At 47.4% G+C, this 17,963-nt stretch overlaps 1 protein-coding gene across 2 annotated transcripts in view; it reads right to left on the bottom strand.

The window, feature by feature from the left end:
- The window catches only part of vps13b (vacuolar protein sorting 13 homolog B), a 312,159-nt gene that overhangs the window by 12,199 nt on the left and 281,997 nt on the right, over window positions 1-17,963 (bottom strand). For both annotated transcript variants that reach the window (XM_030102906.1, XM_030102905.1), the window contains exons 47-54: window positions 15,704-15,859; window positions 13,007-13,276; window positions 10,816-10,899; window positions 10,484-10,659; window positions 7,360-7,533; window positions 3,891-4,098; window positions 2,391-2,579; window positions 1,413-1,559 (exon numbers count right to left, since the gene is read on the bottom strand). In XM_030102906.1, the coding sequence (XP_029958766.1) occupies window positions 1,413-1,559; window positions 2,391-2,579; window positions 3,891-4,098; window positions 7,360-7,533; window positions 10,484-10,659; window positions 10,816-10,899; window positions 13,007-13,276; window positions 15,704-15,859 (1,404 nt within the window). The remainder of the gene's footprint in view (window positions 1-1,412; window positions 1,560-2,390; window positions 2,580-3,890; window positions 4,099-7,359; window positions 7,534-10,483; window positions 10,660-10,815; window positions 10,900-13,006; window positions 13,277-15,703; window positions 15,860-17,963) is intronic.

Here is a 17,963-nt window from a genome sequence, read left to right as displayed (position 1 = left end):
ACGGATACTTGATAGGAAAAAGAGTGGAAGTGAAGACAGTGGGAGAAGAAGTTTCATTAGAAAAGAGGAGAAAAGAAGCAAAGCAAAAAAAGATGTGATTACAACAAAAGATACATAGTGAAACCACATTGTTATTGTTCTCTGCTCTCTCTCCCTCTGAGCTTAGTGCTAAATTGGTAGCAGAGAAGTCCTGCTGTGCTGCTTTAGCAGCCAGTGAGCAGTGAGTGGAGCAGGACTACAGGGATTAGGCTCCGAGCATGTTGAATAGAGCAACTAGAAAGGCATTCCTAGCCTTGTTTGTGGTCTGTGTTATTGTTAAGCCCATCGCTCGCTCTTTAGTTTTTTTAAGCTCTTTTTGTTTTTTTCTAAAGGTTTTTCAGTCAATTAGTGGCAACTGGCAAGCTCCGCCGTCCCGCTATAAGAGGATCTGAAGGCTCGTTAAATGACGTCACAGCATTGTTGCTCTCTTTGGGGACAAGCAGCAGATGAAAGCAAGACGGCAAACCTGCATCCAATTCTGGCTGTTTGTCTAATGTCCCTATGAAGTGCCATTGCCACATGGTGAGAGAGAGAGAGAGAGAGAGACAGAGAGAGAGAGAGAGAGAGAGAGAGAGAGAGCGAGAGGGGGGCATGATCTGATGGAAAACGGCTTGCAACATCCCAGCCATGTGTACGTGTCGTAATGCAGAGGTGGACGTGCAGGACTGAGTGTGTGTGTGTGTGTGTGTGTGTGTGTGTGAGAGAGATTTCCATTATATGTAGTATAACTGAGTCTTTTGTAAGTTTTAGCAAGACAGTACTGACATGATGCCGCTGAGCCAAATACCCAAACGAGCCCGACAGCTACAACGCAGCGGGATGGAAATCCAGCTGTTTGCCCTGGATTGATACTGTTTCACTGCTAAACTCGAAATTTGTCCACGGTCATGCACATTATCCAGACGAAGGGTACGCGCAGGTTGCTGCAGCTGATGCCAGCTGATATGAAGCCAAGAGAAGGAAACACCCTGAACACTGTGCAACGTGTGCGTACGTGCACTGACTGATTGCCACATGTGGCGCGTTAGCGCAGCCAGACAGCTCATTTTGTGAAAATGAGAGGGCAACAATGAGGACTGAGGTGAGCATAAACTTCAGGTTTTTTCAGTTTGCCTCTGTAGTCTGGAGAAACATAAGCAGCAGATATTTGCTGTAGTGTACAGCGGGAAACGAATGTTCATGTTTAGACTCTTTTTTATATTTAATAATCCTTTATAAGACATAAACCATCACAAATGCATTTAAATCTGCATGCTATTATGTTGTGATTGTCAAAAAAACCTCATGATACACAAGACAGAGCAGTGCTGTGTGCAGTTTGGGACGTTATATGATCCTGCTGTTAAAAACCAACAAGTCAGTTTCAGGATCACCTGGTCATCAGATCCCAGAGCCTGGTTGGTGAGCAGAGGTCTGTAGTGTATGCTGTACGGAGTGTTGTTGATGAGAATGGTCCTGTCTTCGATCTGGAGGATCTGGATGCCGTGTTTCACCACAGAGGACACGCAGAACTGACACAGCTGCAGAGGAAACGACAGACAACACGGTCATACATTAGATAAAATCTATTTCTAATAAACATCCGCTCTAAAGGAAAGCTTGAACGCCTCCACCAGCCAGCAAAATGCAGTTCGGCTAAATTCTTGCTTAAAGGGATACTTCAACATTTTGGCAAATTGGCCCATTTAGCGCAATTCCTTAGTCATTTCGAACAGCATACTTACTTTTTTTGTGAGGGCGAACTGTTGTTTATCCAGAGGCGAGTCGGGGAAGGTTTTCGGGACAGACACAATGGAAGTGGATGGTATTTTTGTTCCCCCTCATCAAACTCATCAAACACACAATCCAACAACCCCAAAACACTTTGGTGGACACGTTATAATTTGCACATTCACTAATGTGCGATGGGCCACAATGGGCCAATTTGCCAAAATGTTGAAGTATCGCTTTAATGCCACCCAGAAGGGGACAGATTTAAATCCTGTAGAAATGGTACTAACAGGAATAAATACACTCTACAGCTACACTGTTCGGTCCACTTTTACACACTGTCATCAAAATGCAACAGTTCTGAAATAAAGTCGACCTTCAGGGAGGTAATGATGCTTCGTAAAGACCTAACTTAACTCGCTTAATGTTACAATAATTCTGTCTAAAATTGTATTTTTTTCTTGAATTTTTAATGTTCATTCGATTGCATTTCCATAAAAACAGATTACTGCTGGATGAAGAGGTAACAGAAAGTAAGACATCCTAACATAAACCTACTAACTTCCCTTTTGAGGAACATGAATCCTCCTAGATTAGTCTTACAGCTTCTCATTTGAAGTCTGGACTTCTGTTTCTCTGACCTTCTGTCTGCCGGGGAAAGCTCCCAGCGTCACGTCTGCTTCTACGTATCCCTCCTCGTCCAGAGTGACCACGTCGGCGCTGGAGCCCTCCTTCCACCGGGGGGAGGTCAGGTCATGGACCAGCTTGAGGGCCGTCGACTTGTGGACGGTGTTGGTGTGCGCCCAGTAGATCCCGATCTGGAAGGCTTCCTGGTTTTTGAAAACAGGCAGAATAAAGTGGTAACTGGAGGCTGATCAGTAAAGCCACACATCACTTTCAGAAACATAAAATATCCCGTATTTGATCGATTTGTAGGGGAGTTCACATGTGGTGCTCGGCTGCGGTTTGACTCCCAATAAGTGAAATTAGCGTTGTTGCGTGGCATTTCAAATCACCCTGGCAGAGCGAGGAGCTTCGCCGCTGCGGGCCAAGTTGGGATGACATAATGTGAGAGCCTCACAGATGCTAAAAAGGCAGTGATTTGTTGCATGGATCATGAAGTCTGCCGATCAGAACAGCGGGCCTCTGCCATTAAACGGCTGGGTCTGAGAGCTGCAGCTGAGGCGGGCTGCCGCCCCGCTCACCGTGCCATGAGAAAGAACGGCCAGCCATGGCAACAATGCTTTGTTTGTTTGTATTTCACAGACTATTACACATTAACAACATTTGATTTTGTTTCTTTGTGCTGAAGCGTAGTAGCACTTGCTCTTTGATATACTACCTCCTAGCTTCGCCCTGGGTTAGTGACAGAGAAATCTGTGTTTGTGTGTGTGTGTGTGTTATGTTCCACAGGGGGAAAACCATGTCCAGACTGCTTCTTCTGATCTCAGAAGCCAGTGAGAAGACGTGCCGGCAGCGTACGGTGACAGAGCTTGGCTGCAGCCGAGAACTCGGGCAGGGAATATTGTTGTAATGCAGCTCTGGTGAATGAGCTCAGGTTTTGTGCTTATTAGTCCAGACTGGAATGAGAAGAGAGCCCGTTTCATAATCATGACTGCAACGCCACAAAAGAACATCCAGGTCATGATGCAAAGACACAATATATCTTCAGCTGAACATTAGGATCACTGCACATCATAACGGGACGGTATAATGGGAGATCCTGGCAAGTGTGCCGCCTATTAATGTCTCTCAGAATCAGGATTAGTTTTATTGGGAAAGTAGTTTTTGCCTGAACAGAATTCCGCCGCGATGGGAATGATGACTTTCCTGCAATACGAAACCTGTGTGGTACCAGGGTAAAAGGAAGGTCGGCCTTATGGAGCAGATGTAAGAAAACAGAGAACAGAGAGCATGTTTGAAGATTAGCCGACTTGTTCTGAGGACGACGGAGTGTGTGAAAACAACGGAGGGACTTCTTGTGGATCTGGGCTGGGTGGGGTGTGTGTGTGAGTGTGTGTGTGTGGTGTGGGTGGACTTCGTTAGACGTGGCTGTTCAGCTGATAAGAAATAAAGTATGTTACTAATTTTGGAGTGATTATTTTTATTATGCAGCTGTAACAGAGAAAACAAGCCTCTACCTTGAAGTTGGGGGGCACGATGACCTTCCCCGCCGGGATCTGCAGCACGATGGTCTCGCCTTCGAACAGCCACAGGTCCCACTGCGAGTCGTTGGCCAGCAGGGCCCAGGGCAGCAGCTCCACCAGCAGCGTGTTGAGACCCGCTTTCCAGCAGGACAGCTTCACCTGCATGGGGCTGTCCCACTGCGCCAGGACGTCCACACCCGACCTGCGGGGCAGCGACAGGAAGTGAGGACTCACGCTGAAGGACAGTGATTCGGAGAGAGAGAAGTGGACACTGATCCATCTCTGAAGCCATCAGAGCTCTTGTGTACACTGTGGGGATTGAATGTGTCATCCTGACACTGCTGATGCCACGCTGGCTCACATATTAAACACAGTTCTCCTGCCTGGAGCTCGTTTTCATTTTGGTCTTTGCTGTGAGCGCCGGAGCTCCAGACAGACAGCTGTTTGGGCTGGAATCTGTAAATCAGCCTGGAAATGAATATCGGCCTTGACATAAACTTTCCACTGTGTGCTGGAGTGATCTGGCTGCGGACGTCTTTCATTCACTGTCACATATTTAACGCAGTGTACAGCCTTTACCATCACTTCAGAGCATTCTTTGTGGCGCTGTCGCTCTGCAGTCTAAAAATACACTTCTTAAATAGTTTGCTAGCAGGCTATACAATACACACACACACACACACGCACACGCACACGCACACGCACACACACACAGAGGCCGACACATAACCGCCATTTTCCAGCGTTCCTCTGACACATCAGTCATTTCATGGTAATCATTGTCTCATGAGCGCCAAACAAATACTTCTGTGAAGTTCAAAGCCTTCAAAGGCAGCCGGTTCCCAGTTTTCCGTCTCCCACAAGGTCGCCGGGCTGCGCTCAAACTACCAACCTGCCATCTCAAACTAGTCACAAAACCCCGAGCTCCCGGCCGTGAAGCGGGCCCGGAGAAAAAGCTCTCGGCACAACTCCTCTTTACCATTTACTGGTGTTTATGTTAGTGTGTGTGGTTGAACAGGCAGCTGGCCTTGAGGCTGAGGACAGCACAGAGCAGGGCTCATAAATCATATTACAGAGCTCACAAAAAGGTAATTGAAAGAAATGTGCTCAGCAGCTTCTGTCAAAACCCACTAACTGTGGAGCTGAGGCTTTTAAAAGTGTGAATTTTGAGAGACGGCTGCCTTGAATGCACACACACACACACACACACACACACACACACACACATGGGCTGTACTGCCTGCAGCTCGAGCTTACCCTAACCCCAACCACTACAAGATGTTTGTTTAATGATTGTGGAGGTGCCTCGCTGCCATTAAAAATCCAACAGAGAAAGAAAAATAACATTTACCACTTTCAACTTCCTCTGCCCCTTTAAGACACAATATTTACACACTCCCTGCCAGTGAGTTCGCTCGCTTCGGTTTCTCCACTGTGCCAGGGAGACTTCACGCTCTTTCCAAATGGCAAACTCTATCGCCGTTATCAACATTAAGGGAAAATATACAAATTAAAGTGTGGTTTTCGCAAGCTGTCCAACTTCTGAGTGTGTTTAGAGATAGAAATCAGTGCTATTAATCCACTAATGACGCTTCTTCCCGTTTCTCTTCTCAGCATTTTCCTTGATGTTCCTACAAAGTAGCAGATTCCTGGCCAAAGTGCCACTTTCTGCGATTCGAAGTGTGTTTTGGCCTTGAGATTTGTCTCGTGGGGAGAAGAGAGAGGCCCGAGTGTCAGGGAAGCTGAAAACCGCAGCATCAGATACGAGGCCTCCTCTGGTGGGCAGTGTGTGTGTGTGTGTGTGTGAGTGTGTGACATACAAAGGTGAGCGATGTGTATGGCGGTGTTCTCAATGTGTGTTTACATGCACTGAGAAACAATGTGCGTGTGTAAAGAGTGCCGAGAAACCCGGCCGACCACAGGCAGCCATATGGCCGACATGTCCGGCAGACGGCGGCGGCTCTGTGGGGAGAACATGTGGCTCCGTCCTCTGCTGCCGCTGCAATCAAAGCCTGATTGCCTGGTGACAAAAGACGCTTCCCAGAGTGACATTTGTGTTCTGCGCCGCGGCGCACACCAGTTCATCAACCGGCCACATGTGCATCCACACCTAGCAGGACGCACGCCGCCTCCTCCGCGCCGCGACTGAAGACATGTGGGAGAAAGTGCGAGTTTTGACCGAGCGACGGCTCGAATCTGCAGGACAGCTGCTCGTCCGCATCGTCTTTGCACCGAACTGTTTTATTAAGTGAACAAAGAGCGAGCAATAAAGAAAAGCTTCCCTCGTTAAAGGCCCGCTCGCACAACTCTCCGCTTTGTAGGAAGCCGACGATTAAAGAAAGGAACACACTCTCGCAATTAAACTTGTGTGAAGAGATTCTCAATTTAATACGAACCACAGAAACGCTGCAATAAAGATGGAAAAGAGTTACGGATGCTGACTTATTAGAGTCATCATGAGGCGGTGCAGTGTTGTTATGGGCCAACTCCCGATGCCGTGTGTGTGTGTGTGTGTGTGTGAATCTGTCTTTTAACTTGTCTTCCATGTCAATATTATATATCCTGCTCCGACTCGCCCAGTTCCAGTAACAGTGAATGTGAGAGGCTTGTTTCTAGGGTGTGTTCACACTTCGCTCCCAGTAACACAGGCCTTTGATGGGCCTGCCAGAGGTGGCAGCAGTACTGACACGCTTCACTCAAGTAGAAATACAGATTATTTGTGGGAAAAGACTCAACGACTTAACTTGTTTAATGAGGCAGAAGTGAAAACCGCAGGGTCTGAAATGTAGTCAGAGTACAAAAGAAAAAATGATTTCTTTACCTTTTTAGGCATCTTGCCTCTTGTTTTGGTGGTCAAGGTGTCACAGGCACGCCTTAAGAATATTGCGGTACTAAAACTGTGTGTGTCCATGTCAGTTTTTTGCTGGATCATGATTCAAATTTTTTTTTTCAGTTTTGAATCAGAAATTATTTCCATGTTATTCATGTCTGGAATTGGAGAACATTTTTAATTTGGAAAGACGTTTGTGTTTCATAAATCCCCCAAGTTGTTGGGAAAAAAATACTTAATGATGAATCACTGATCCTCGGCATGTAATGGCTTCTGTTTGCTGCCATTTGAACTGCACTACAAAGGAAGGGGCTAAAAGTCCCCTGGATTAAAAAAAAGTCTCGTCAGCTTGTAGATGAAACTGGATCTGTTTATTTGAAGACTGACGGGAGCATCAGAGCACTGCGTCACGAACCTCTTTGGTGTGGCGGCTCCTCCCCAGTGGGAGGTTTTCGCTGGTAAAAGAACATCCATCCAGTGACGGCTCACAGCAGTGTTGGTGAGTCATGAACATTGTGTCTTATAATATACCTGACTAAAGTGCAATTATCTTGTTTGTTTGCATGTTTGATTATTTTGATGTTGACAACCTCCCAGTGAACATAAAGGGAGTTGGATCAAACTCTTGATTACCTGTCGGTGTCTTTGGTGACATAAGGCCAGCAGGACTGAGAAGAGGAGCTCTTCGGTCCGTAGAAATCAGCCAGGATGTGTTGGGGGTCGTCTTCACTGCCGGCCTTGTTGACGATCTGCTTGATGAGGCTGGTGGAGATGGGAACGGCGCACTGCGAAGCGTCTTCGTCCTCCCTGAGTCACAAAACAGGAACAAAAACTGCTTAGTTTTCTATCTTCTCTGCCTGCTTCATCCAACTCCAGATGGCTGGAGCGCAGAGCTGCACTGGAATCGTATTGGGGGAAAGAGATGGAACATGCAAACTCCACGCACAGAGATAACTTCACTTTTCTAGTAATGTTTTGGCGCTGGCCGGGCCGGCGACGCAGAATCCTCGACAGTGCAGCCCACTGCACTGCCATGTGGCTCAAAGCTAGAATTGTATTTTTCCAAAATCCTCAAATGAAAAGCTGGCATGGAAGCATGTTTACTTATATCCTGTCAGAAACAATTCAGCCATATTTTCTATTTTAGGGTGGAAGAAGACGTCTCCTGACAGCAGCTGACTATTCCCATTGTTCTGTTCAGGACAGTCGAGGTGACCGAAGGCTAAACTCCACTTTTACCCCCAAGAGTTGAAGCGGGTTGACTGTGACTTCAGCTGAGCTGATTTTCTTTTCTTCTAATAATCTTCCCTCAGCCAGAACGATCAGAGGAATAGTTAAAGGGTAGTAAATAATCCTGTTGGATAGCAGCTCCAGACAGTGGTCAATTATGGGGTTTTTTCCTCAAAAAGAAACAACTAAACACTGCAATAGCTCCTTGTCTTTCTCCAGACAGCATCCAGCTCTGCGCGGCTGCAGCCAGAGCAGCAGTGTATTAATAGGAGCCATTGTGCTGCGGAGGGAACACTGGGGCTATTGCTTTTGGATCTGGGGCAAGACAAGGTGTTGACAGGAAGCTTTTCATTCAAAGCAGTTCCTGAGAGGGGGGAAACTGGAAGAGGCTTCTGATTGTAACCCTCAGTTTTCGAATGTTGTGGGCAATGAGAGGAGAGCGAGACACCGGGGCTTTGGATCTCTGGTGTCGCAGACCGCAGCTCTGCTCTCCACCTCGCCCATTAGAGCCCACAGCTATGTGTAATTACAGGAAGGAAAGATGAGCTGTTGACCAGCGAACATTCATGATTGGATCTGTCCTAGAGGTCTGGGGCCGGGGGGCTGCGAGGGGGGCGGGATTTGTGTGTGTGTGTGTTTACAGTTGTGGCTTGCGGTGTGTTTTTTGAACATGCTGAGGGACGGATTGAGCTGGGGGGACGAGACAGGGGACGATGTAAGTTTGTGCGGTTTCGACGGGGGACAGATCGTAAACACGAGGAGCGCTGTGGTCGCAATCGAGAAAGACAAGACACTGGGTCGTTCCTGAGCTTTGCTTTTTTGAGCGCATGAAAAGGATTTATCCACAACACAACAACGGGGGCCGGCTACATTCCCAGTCATTGTATGGCCGCTGTGGTTCCTTTATGGCAGCTGGAATCAAAATAAACTTTGTGACCAGATATCTAAACACAACAGTTAGAGCAAAATATTCTCTCAGGGAGAGTCAATTACACTCAGCGTTTACTCTGTTTATTCAGATCACCACTGACTGCTACCAAAGGGGCCGTTTTCTTTTTTTTTTCCCTTCCCCTCCCCGTGCGTTCATATAAAACATCATAAATTACAGCTGCACAGATAACACATACAGTAGGAACAACAACAATGCAGTACATCCATGTGGTAGTTATTTCCCCCGGAGGCCACACAAAGTCAAACATAAACACTCATGTAACTGAGAGACACTTTGGACCAAAGCACGAGTATTTTACATGTATATGTGACGGCGGTGACGTTATTGGAGCCACAGATCGCGGAGATGGATCATACATGTGCGCCACTTCTTTTACAGGCACACTGTGACGTTCTGGAGATCGATCCAGCTCAGTGACGTCCGGCCTGATACAGTGGACGAGGAGCTGTCTCCGCCACGGGAGGACATGGACAACATGAGAAAGTGTGAACACACACTGACAGAAGAGCAGGCGCAGCGGTGATGTATGTGACAGACTCTGCCCATGATGAAGTGGTGACTGTCACACTTGCACTGGCACGTCGCTCACCAAGACAAAGACAGAGACCACACACTGATATGTGCTCATGCTCATCCAGCCCCACACACACGCGCGCGCACACACGCACACACACACACACACAATGGGGCAAACACTGAGCTGATACGGGGCCAAAAACCCGCTCCCTGTTAGGGCCCGTATCTAAATGAAGTGTAATTATGGTCCAACCTGACATGCTGGAAAGGCTGAACTTGTCTGAGCCGTGGCCAAAGCTGGCTTCCTCCCTCCTGCATGAATTCCCCTGGATCATGTCTTCATATTGGCCGACACAAACCAGAATGCGGTGTCAGAGGATCTTAATTAAGTGTCGCTCTCCTCCGGCTGAACGGAGGCACATAAACCTCATGTGGAGGACCAGAGGCTGACTCTTTCCTCTGCAGCCGGATGAGGTAGTTGATGAAATAAAGCAACGGCTGAACGGACCCCGTACGCCAGGGTCCTTTTTGGTTGTGAAGAAATGACAGAGAAGATGAAGTAATATACCGAGGATGAGACACAGTGCCATGTATTAAGACGCTGCACCACAGGAAACGCGTCCACAGCCCTGAAAGTGGCAGATGAACCTACAGTATATCACAGTGATGGGCAAAAAAAAAAACAAAAAAAAAAACACACATGGGAGTCGCTTTAAAGTTAGACATGCATGGCAGTTAATTTTAAGGACTCATTACTTGTACTTAAATCAAAATTAAATTAAATCTCATTCAGTTAAATTTGACAAGCTCAGTTAAATTCACTCCGTGTTCTTCTCTCTAGCTAACATGTTTGTTTTCAGTCTTTTTTCTTTTTGGTTTCTCCAGACAAAACAATCGCAGATTATTTTAATTCTTCAGCGTCTTTAGTTACAGCAGTTTGTTTTGACAGGCGGTGCAGACTGATCTCACTATTTCAGTGTGGCATATTGTGACAAATTATGTAATGTGATTTGGGTTTTGTACTTTCAAATATGGCGTGCATTTCTGCTTTTGTCCCACCTGGCTTGGAAGGTGAGGTGGTGAGTGAGGTCGGCCTCGGTGTTCAGCAGAGGCTCCTGCTGTCCCTGTCCCCGGATCAGCTGGCTTTCCCGCTGACCCAAACTCCTCTTCTCGATGTGCACGATGAGCGGATCTGGCAAGTGGCTCCTCATGATGAAGAGAGGACTGAACACCACCTGAAGCATGGAGGCCACGCACAGCAGCCATGAGAGACCGAGAGAGAGCAGCAAAAACTGTGTTGTTGGGACATTTAAAAGTTTTCTATTCGCACTGGTGGAGGCATAATCAATAATAAGCAGGTCTTATAACAGGTGTGTGTGTTGACGGCTCACCACTCTTTGCTGCATGTGAGAGTCAGGTTCGAGGGTGATGAGCGTACACCACACGTAGAGCAGAGAGCGGCTGGAGCAAGGCACCTGGAAGGAAACAAAACCTTTTTAACTCATCAGGGCAACGATAGGAATGTAGGTTTTTCTTCTGGCTTCTGGACAACGGATGGAAATTAGTCTTGAGCCAAATTCAGCTTATTTATTTACTGCAACCTTGTATGAACTTATGAGACTGTATGTCCATTAATCTGGACTGTCCTGTCCAAATACAGAAAGGAAGAAGAAAATGGAAAGACTCTGAGATCATTCTACGTCGAGTTAAAAACGTGTGTGTGTCTGAGGCAAATAGGTGTGAATGTGAGTGTGTTTATTTTCTGTCTCTCTGTTTTCGCCCTGCGGATGGACAGGTGTGTTTGAGGTGTTTCCTGGATTCACTTGAAATCTGCTCCTGATTCAGCAGTAAAGATGACGAGTAGATAGAAACAAAAACCTTCAACTATTCTTATTTTTCCATTGTTGGCAAGAGTTAACCAAAAAAACTAACTCACATTGACTGACTGTGTTTTGGGATGTAAAATATGAGTATCGTTATGGGTTTTTTCAGCCTCTTACCCCGTGACGGGATGTTTACTGCCTCCATCAGTGTGTGTATTTTCATGTTTTGGCCTGAAATCTTTGACTCTTGGCTTCGCCCAGCAGTTAAAGTGTCCCTGAAGCCCTGCGTCGCAATGTTGTGTTTGAGGCGGCTGACGAGTGTCAGAGCCAGATAATAAGCCGTTTCAGGCCGTAAAATCTCGACAAGATTTAAAGCCTGAGCGTGTGCCCACCGAAGGCCCTCAATGTGTCACTGGTGTTTGTCCCACACACTCTTCACTCCTCGTTACAGCTTCGGGATGCCAAGACACATTACAAGTGGTCGAGTTTATGACAGACTGGGGACTTCATTTACTGGAGGGGACAGCGAGAAGAGAGAGAGAGAACATTCAGCTTCACAGACAGGCTCCCCTCAAAACAGCCTTGTTTCTGTAGGCATGATGTGTTAAAACACACACACACACACACCACTGGGCTCAGGTCGTCATGACCCGCTGGGTTTTGTGAAATGTGGACAACGCAGACCGAAAAACAAGACGTTAAAAATAAGCTTGCGGGAGGAGGATGGTGAGATATGGAAGAGGAGTTGCTTCAGATGGATTACAGACGCAGAGCGCAAGCCGACAGATGAGAAACAAGACAGACGGCGAGAGGGGAAGGAATCAGAGAGCGAGGCAGGTGGACCAGCTCCATGCCAGAGGATGAAGTCAAAGTAAGGAAAGGAGTTAACAAGTACAAGATACTGGAGCGAGCCAGTGTGTGGGCGAGAGAGAGAGAGAGAGAGAGAGTGAAAGAAAGGGAGGAAACAAGAGAGTGAAATCGCAGGAGACAGACGGAGATAGCGAGATCTAAGTACTCAGCTACTAGTCCAGGCAGCTCTCTCATTCAGAGCCAAGCCTCCACATGTGTAATGAATGGCTGATCTTAGGAGAAGAGATAACAGCGGAGGTTGGAGCGGAGTCAGAGATGTTCAGACTCACACACAGAAGCCGGACGGCTCGCTGTTAACAGCATGAGGCTCATAAAGACAGGAAGAGGAGAGGGGGGGAAGACAGAATAAGAAAAATAAAGTGCAGGAGCAGCAGGAATGGAGCTGGCACCTATCCAGTGGTGTGAAAGTGACTTCAAAGCCTTTCCTGTGCCTACATATCAGCTAGCGTTTCCTGTCCATGGTTAGTGTTGTTATGAGAGAGCATAAACTGTATTTTCTACCTCTCAACAGGCTCGGGTTATGGGTTGCAGGGCCTTTGTAAGTCTATCTGAGGGGAAGATCTCAATCTGTTCTCTCGCAGCGAGTAGCTGCATGGAAGCTGTGCCACTGTGGCCACCCAGGAGAAGAGCATCCGGTCACGCTTGGTGGTCCAGTCACCAGCTCCAAATGTGTGTGTGTGTGTGTGTGTGTGTGCAGTGAGGGCCAGTTCAAAGTGGGTCAGTGCTCGTCTGGCTTCCACATTCAACAGCTTGCATTGCAACAACTGCGGTCCGTACACGTGCATTTCTTTGTTTCTGCCGCACATGAACAGACGACACGCATCACCAAAGAAAAAGACACTTCCTGTAGTCTGAAATATAAACATGATGAACCTCGGCGTTGTCGTACCTGCACCACGGAGCTGCTGCTGCTGCCCTTGTCCCTCCTCTCCAGCTGGACGTCCTGGGACCAGTCCTCGTCTCCTCGGGCCCTCACACACAGCTCCGTCATCTCGGCGTCCTCCAGCACATAGGAGGGCAGCTTGGCTCCGGCCCCCAGACAGTCACAGTGCTCCTTCACCACGGTCTGGCCGTCGGGCCCCACGTAATGCTGCACCACCCGCAGGTCGATGTCCTGAGTCAGGTAGCTGCACATGACCTGCCGTCCACAGATGATCACCTGCAGGACAAAGTCACATTTCACAACCCTCTCAGTCACAAACAGAAACAATGGACTTCCTGTGGAACTTGTAGAGGGGCAGCTACTTTGTGCAGGAGTATAAAGTGACTTTTATTTTAGCATTTTTCACCTCTTGAGCAGTCTTCTTTTGCTTTACAGTTTAATTTTTTTCTTTAATCTTTTTTTTTTGTTTAGAAAATGCATAAAATCAAATAAAGAGTTTACACCCATCCATCAAAAGACAGCTCAACAAACAGAGAATAAATAACAGCAGAAGAATTCTGATCTGCTCACATCTCTGAAAATGAAGAAGGATCCAGAAATAACAGATTTTTTTTTTTTTTGTTTCTACTTACATCAGTGATTGACTCACACACTACTAATAGAGATTACTGCAATGCAAATTGTTCCCACACACTTGGGAGCATCGCCTTGCTCGTCGACACATCAAGACCGACGGGACGATAGAGATCAAACCATCAACTTTAGGAGAAGACAAGCCGCTTTACCTCCTGAGCCCCTGTCACTCCGCATTAATGAATCAAGTGTGTTTCTTTTTAAAGTAGAGATGCTCGGTTCCCCTGTTATCTCCATCCACTGTGTACAGGTGGAAGGTTGAAGTCCAGACTTTAAGAATCGCTCAACAGCAACACGATCAGGGATGAAAACCGATCAAGGGAAGCTTATCGGGCTGCCTGGTTGTGGAGCGATTAGCACTCCTGCCTCACAGTGAAAAGATAATAGTTCAATTTTGGGTTCCTGTGTGAAGTTTTCGCTAAACTCTGTGGTTTAGTGGTCACTTTAAATGGCAGCTTGTCTTTTGCCCACTGTCAGCTGGGATTAGCTCCAGCCTCTGCAACATAGCACAAGACTGAGGAGGTATAGAGCCTGGATGGATGAGTGATAGCAAAAAGCTCTCTGAATTCCCAATGTGCGCTTTGACAGACATCGGGATGGGGGGGGGGGGGGGGGGCAGAGTGTCATGGTGTGAGCATGAACTCCTCCACCTCTCCAGCTAACATGAGCTGAGGTGACCCGAGGCGGGCGGCGGGCGGCAGCCAGCTTCCTCTGGGGTGGCAGCTGCCGTCCCACTCCGGGGCTTTTTGATTGGACGCGATCGACGCTCAGACTCTTTCTGCTGGATCCAGTGGAAACAAGATGTAATCAAAGTTGGGGACAGATGGAAGAAGGAATGCGAGAAGCGGAGTCTGTTTTGTCTGGAGGATGAGAGGGAGACGCGTGTGACACTTGACACTGTTTACATAACAAAGTGTCCCCGCTATAATCTCATGGCATCTCTGCATTTTCAGGAACACGGCCTCGGATTTGTGGAAAAAATTCAAACGTGATTCATCCCTGTCCTTGATGTGAAATAGCCCGCTGGTTTATGATTCGGTTTCTGCTGGTTTTTGATTTCCTGTGATCCTCTCTGCGGACTTATGGGACACATTGCCTTCTTGGATGGCTGGGAGTTCATACGATTTTGCTTTCGTGCTATTAAACAGACAGCAAAAACTGAGAACAAAAAAAGAACAGGGTCTGTTCTTAGCCATGTAAATACCAGATCATAACATAGAAACGGGAATGAGAATAAAAAGTTCACATCCTCAGATGGGCGCTGGAACAAAGGCCAGGCTCTGTGTGTCACACAGGATCGGACAACAGACATAATGCAGCAAATAATGAAGTTGTTTTTTTAATTACGGTTCTGTGCTGAGATGATCTGCAGGATCCTCACATTCTCCACTATGCTGAAAACTCTGGTCCACATTTATGGCTGTGGCATCGCTGCACCACAAATCTGCAATTCTTAACTATAAAGTGTGCCACTAATGTGGGTCTCATGCCTGCAACTTCCCACAAATCCAATCTGGAGTTGGCAATGATCTTCATGATCTCTCCTTTCATCCCTTCATTTAACAACAAAGCTTTGGTTGTAATGACTCTGATTAAATCCCATGCAGCTTCACGAGATGTCGAATATACACGTTTTAACTACAACTCTGTGAAAACTAAGAAAAATTCATCTGATGATGAAACTGAAAAGATTAAAAAATGGCTGGCACTGTCTTTTTAAACCAGATGTGCTCTTAGGAGACAGTAAATGTAAAACTTAATTTCAAGTGCAAAAGTAACCAAAGTAAATCATTTGTTTGACATATTTCAACCACATGATAAAAGCATTTGATTTTCTGTAAATCAAGCCCAGAAGCAAGAAGAAGAAGAAGAGTATTTGGTGCTGAGGAAGAGTCACCGTTCGACATAATTCTTTTTGTTTGACTCTTCTGTAGCATGTCAAATACTAGCCTCTGGACATTAATCCACTTGTCCATGACGATGCCAATGAACTAAGTGAGCTCTGTAGACACACTTCGACAACAAAATATTCTCCTTTTAACAAAAAGCCTTTTCAGTAGCAAACAGCACCTGTTTCTGGACGCCGTTCAGTTGCAGGATCTTGATGATGAGCGAGGCGGTGCGCCCCTTGTACTGGATGGTCCTGAGCAGCGTCCCCACGTTGTCCACGCTGAAGGCCTCCGACCAGCGCCAGTTCCCCCATCCCTCGATGCAGATGTGCAGCAGCTGCGGGAAACGCACACAGGAAAAGGGAGACAGGAGACACCAGACATCAGACGTTAGTGTACGTGCCCTTTATTTACCCCGAGCAAAAGGCAAGTAAACAACCAGATTCTTTGTTTGGAGGGTTTTTTTGGTAGGAGGGCTAGAAGAACAACAAGGTTCCTGTTTACTGATCCTGAACAGGCTCAGTGCTGCTGGGAGCAGAGATGGAAGGCCGTCCGTACACAATGAACTGGCCAGTGGAAAACAGCTGATGTGGAAGACCATTATGTGGCTCTGCATGTGTGTGTGTGAGTGTGTGTGTGTGTGTACTTGTGTGGTTGAATATGGAAGACTCCTTTCTCCACACATCTAAATAAGGGGAACAGAATCTGGCCGTCGCCCTCCTCAGCCTCATATCCATCACTTGGCTGTGGAGGCCGTCCATGTGTGTGGCTGGGTGTAAACACACAGGCTTGGGAAGACGGCAGTAAACAGATGCCGTCCCGTCGCTTGACAGTCAAACAGCTTTGCAGCGGTGACAATTTTCCGACCACTTTCCTGCTTTGGGACGCTACATGGCAGCGGGGCTGAGAATGTGTGAGGGGGCACGACTGCATGGTGGAAAACTGCTCTTTCTCCATTACGCGGCGGGCCGATGGCGTGCTGTGAATTGCAGATTAGTTGGAGCTTCTGCTGCATCGGCACTCACAAACAGGAAAATGGGCGCTGCGAGTGTCCGTCACACCTGCGCTCCAGTGAGGTCATTCTCAGACGATGTGTCCACGTTTCACCGTACAAGTGGAGGAAACTCGTTTGTCAAACAAATGCGAGTGTTGTCAGGAGATTACGGTCACAGTACGGGAGCTGAATCATAAATACGCAGCGAGATCTGAGGCCGTCTCCCCCTCCCGAGGCAGTGGGGCTGACCTTCCACCTCGCTGAACTCGGACTGTCGGCCCTGCTGCCAACACAACGTCAAACTTGCAGCAGTTACAAAGAGAGGGGAGCGTGACAGGGAGACAAAGAATGTCAAGAGTGAGTCTGGAGAACCGGCGTGGGGGAGGGGGGGCAAGTTCAACCCCCTCCCAGAGGAGCGGTGACCATATTCCAACTGTGAAAAACATTTTTACACTTTGGGTCGTTGCCTCAATGTGCCGAACATTTAGCCAATCTGTTTAAAGAAAAACAAATTACCGCTGAGGTCAAAGAGCACCGGGGGACCCTGGTCAGGACCTCCTATGTTTCTCTGCACCGCCGTCTCTCCTCGCTGTTTGAAGGCAGATTTCTTTACAACAACATTCTTAATCAAAGCCTGAATTCACTTTCTCCACAGTCCCTCGTCGCTTTTGGCTGCGAGGAAATGACTTAAACGCCTCAGATCTCCTCCTCAACGGGACTTAACTCTTGGGGAAAGTGGCAGAGTGGCGTAAACAGCCAGGTGGCGGAGGTTAATGTTAAGCCCGAGGGCGGAGAACCACTGGAGGACTCCTTGAACCAGCACTAACATCATAATCAAGTCCAGTCAGGATCATGGTGGTTGAAGGAAAACTTAAAAAAAAAAAAATCACTGTAATGTGGGATTTGCTCTTGTCATGTGACCTGTTACTGAAGCGATGCAAACCTTCAAAACCTGCCTTGAGCACAAAAACACTGTCTTTAGTTTAAAACATCCACAATGGGAATGGATTTATCCTAATTATGGATAAAACCATGTAGTGACAAATCCGCTGGAGCCTTGGCACCATGTGTGAGGACGGATTTGTTGTTTCAACACTTCTCCCGCTCCTTTAACCCCTCAATCCCTCCCCTCTTCCTCTGTGCACTTCATCACGCCTGTGGCTCAACTTGACCTTTAAGGGAGAAGTCATAATAATGTCTCTGCTCAAACTTCAAACGGTGACTGCCGCTTTTGTTTGAATTCATCACTGCTCTGACTCAAGCGGTGGAAGAAAATGGGGGGGGAGGAAGCGGCAGTGACACACATGAACTGGACACGTAGGACAACAAGAATGAAAAATAAGAAGCTGTTTTGCCTCTCTGTGACGTATCCAAGCGCCGTGACACTGAGAAAACCCAGTCGGCCACATGTGGCCCTCCTGCGCACATGGCTCTGGCCCGCTCCGAC

The sequence above is a fragment of the Salarias fasciatus genome, chromosome 11 (assembly GCF_902148845.1).
Source record: "Salarias fasciatus chromosome 11, fSalaFa1.1, whole genome shotgun sequence".
Taxonomy (NCBI): domain Eukaryota; kingdom Metazoa; phylum Chordata; class Actinopteri; order Blenniiformes; family Blenniidae; genus Salarias; species Salarias fasciatus.
The sequence above is the reverse complement of the archived record's forward strand: the minus strand, read 5'-3'. Positions and strand labels throughout refer to the sequence as shown.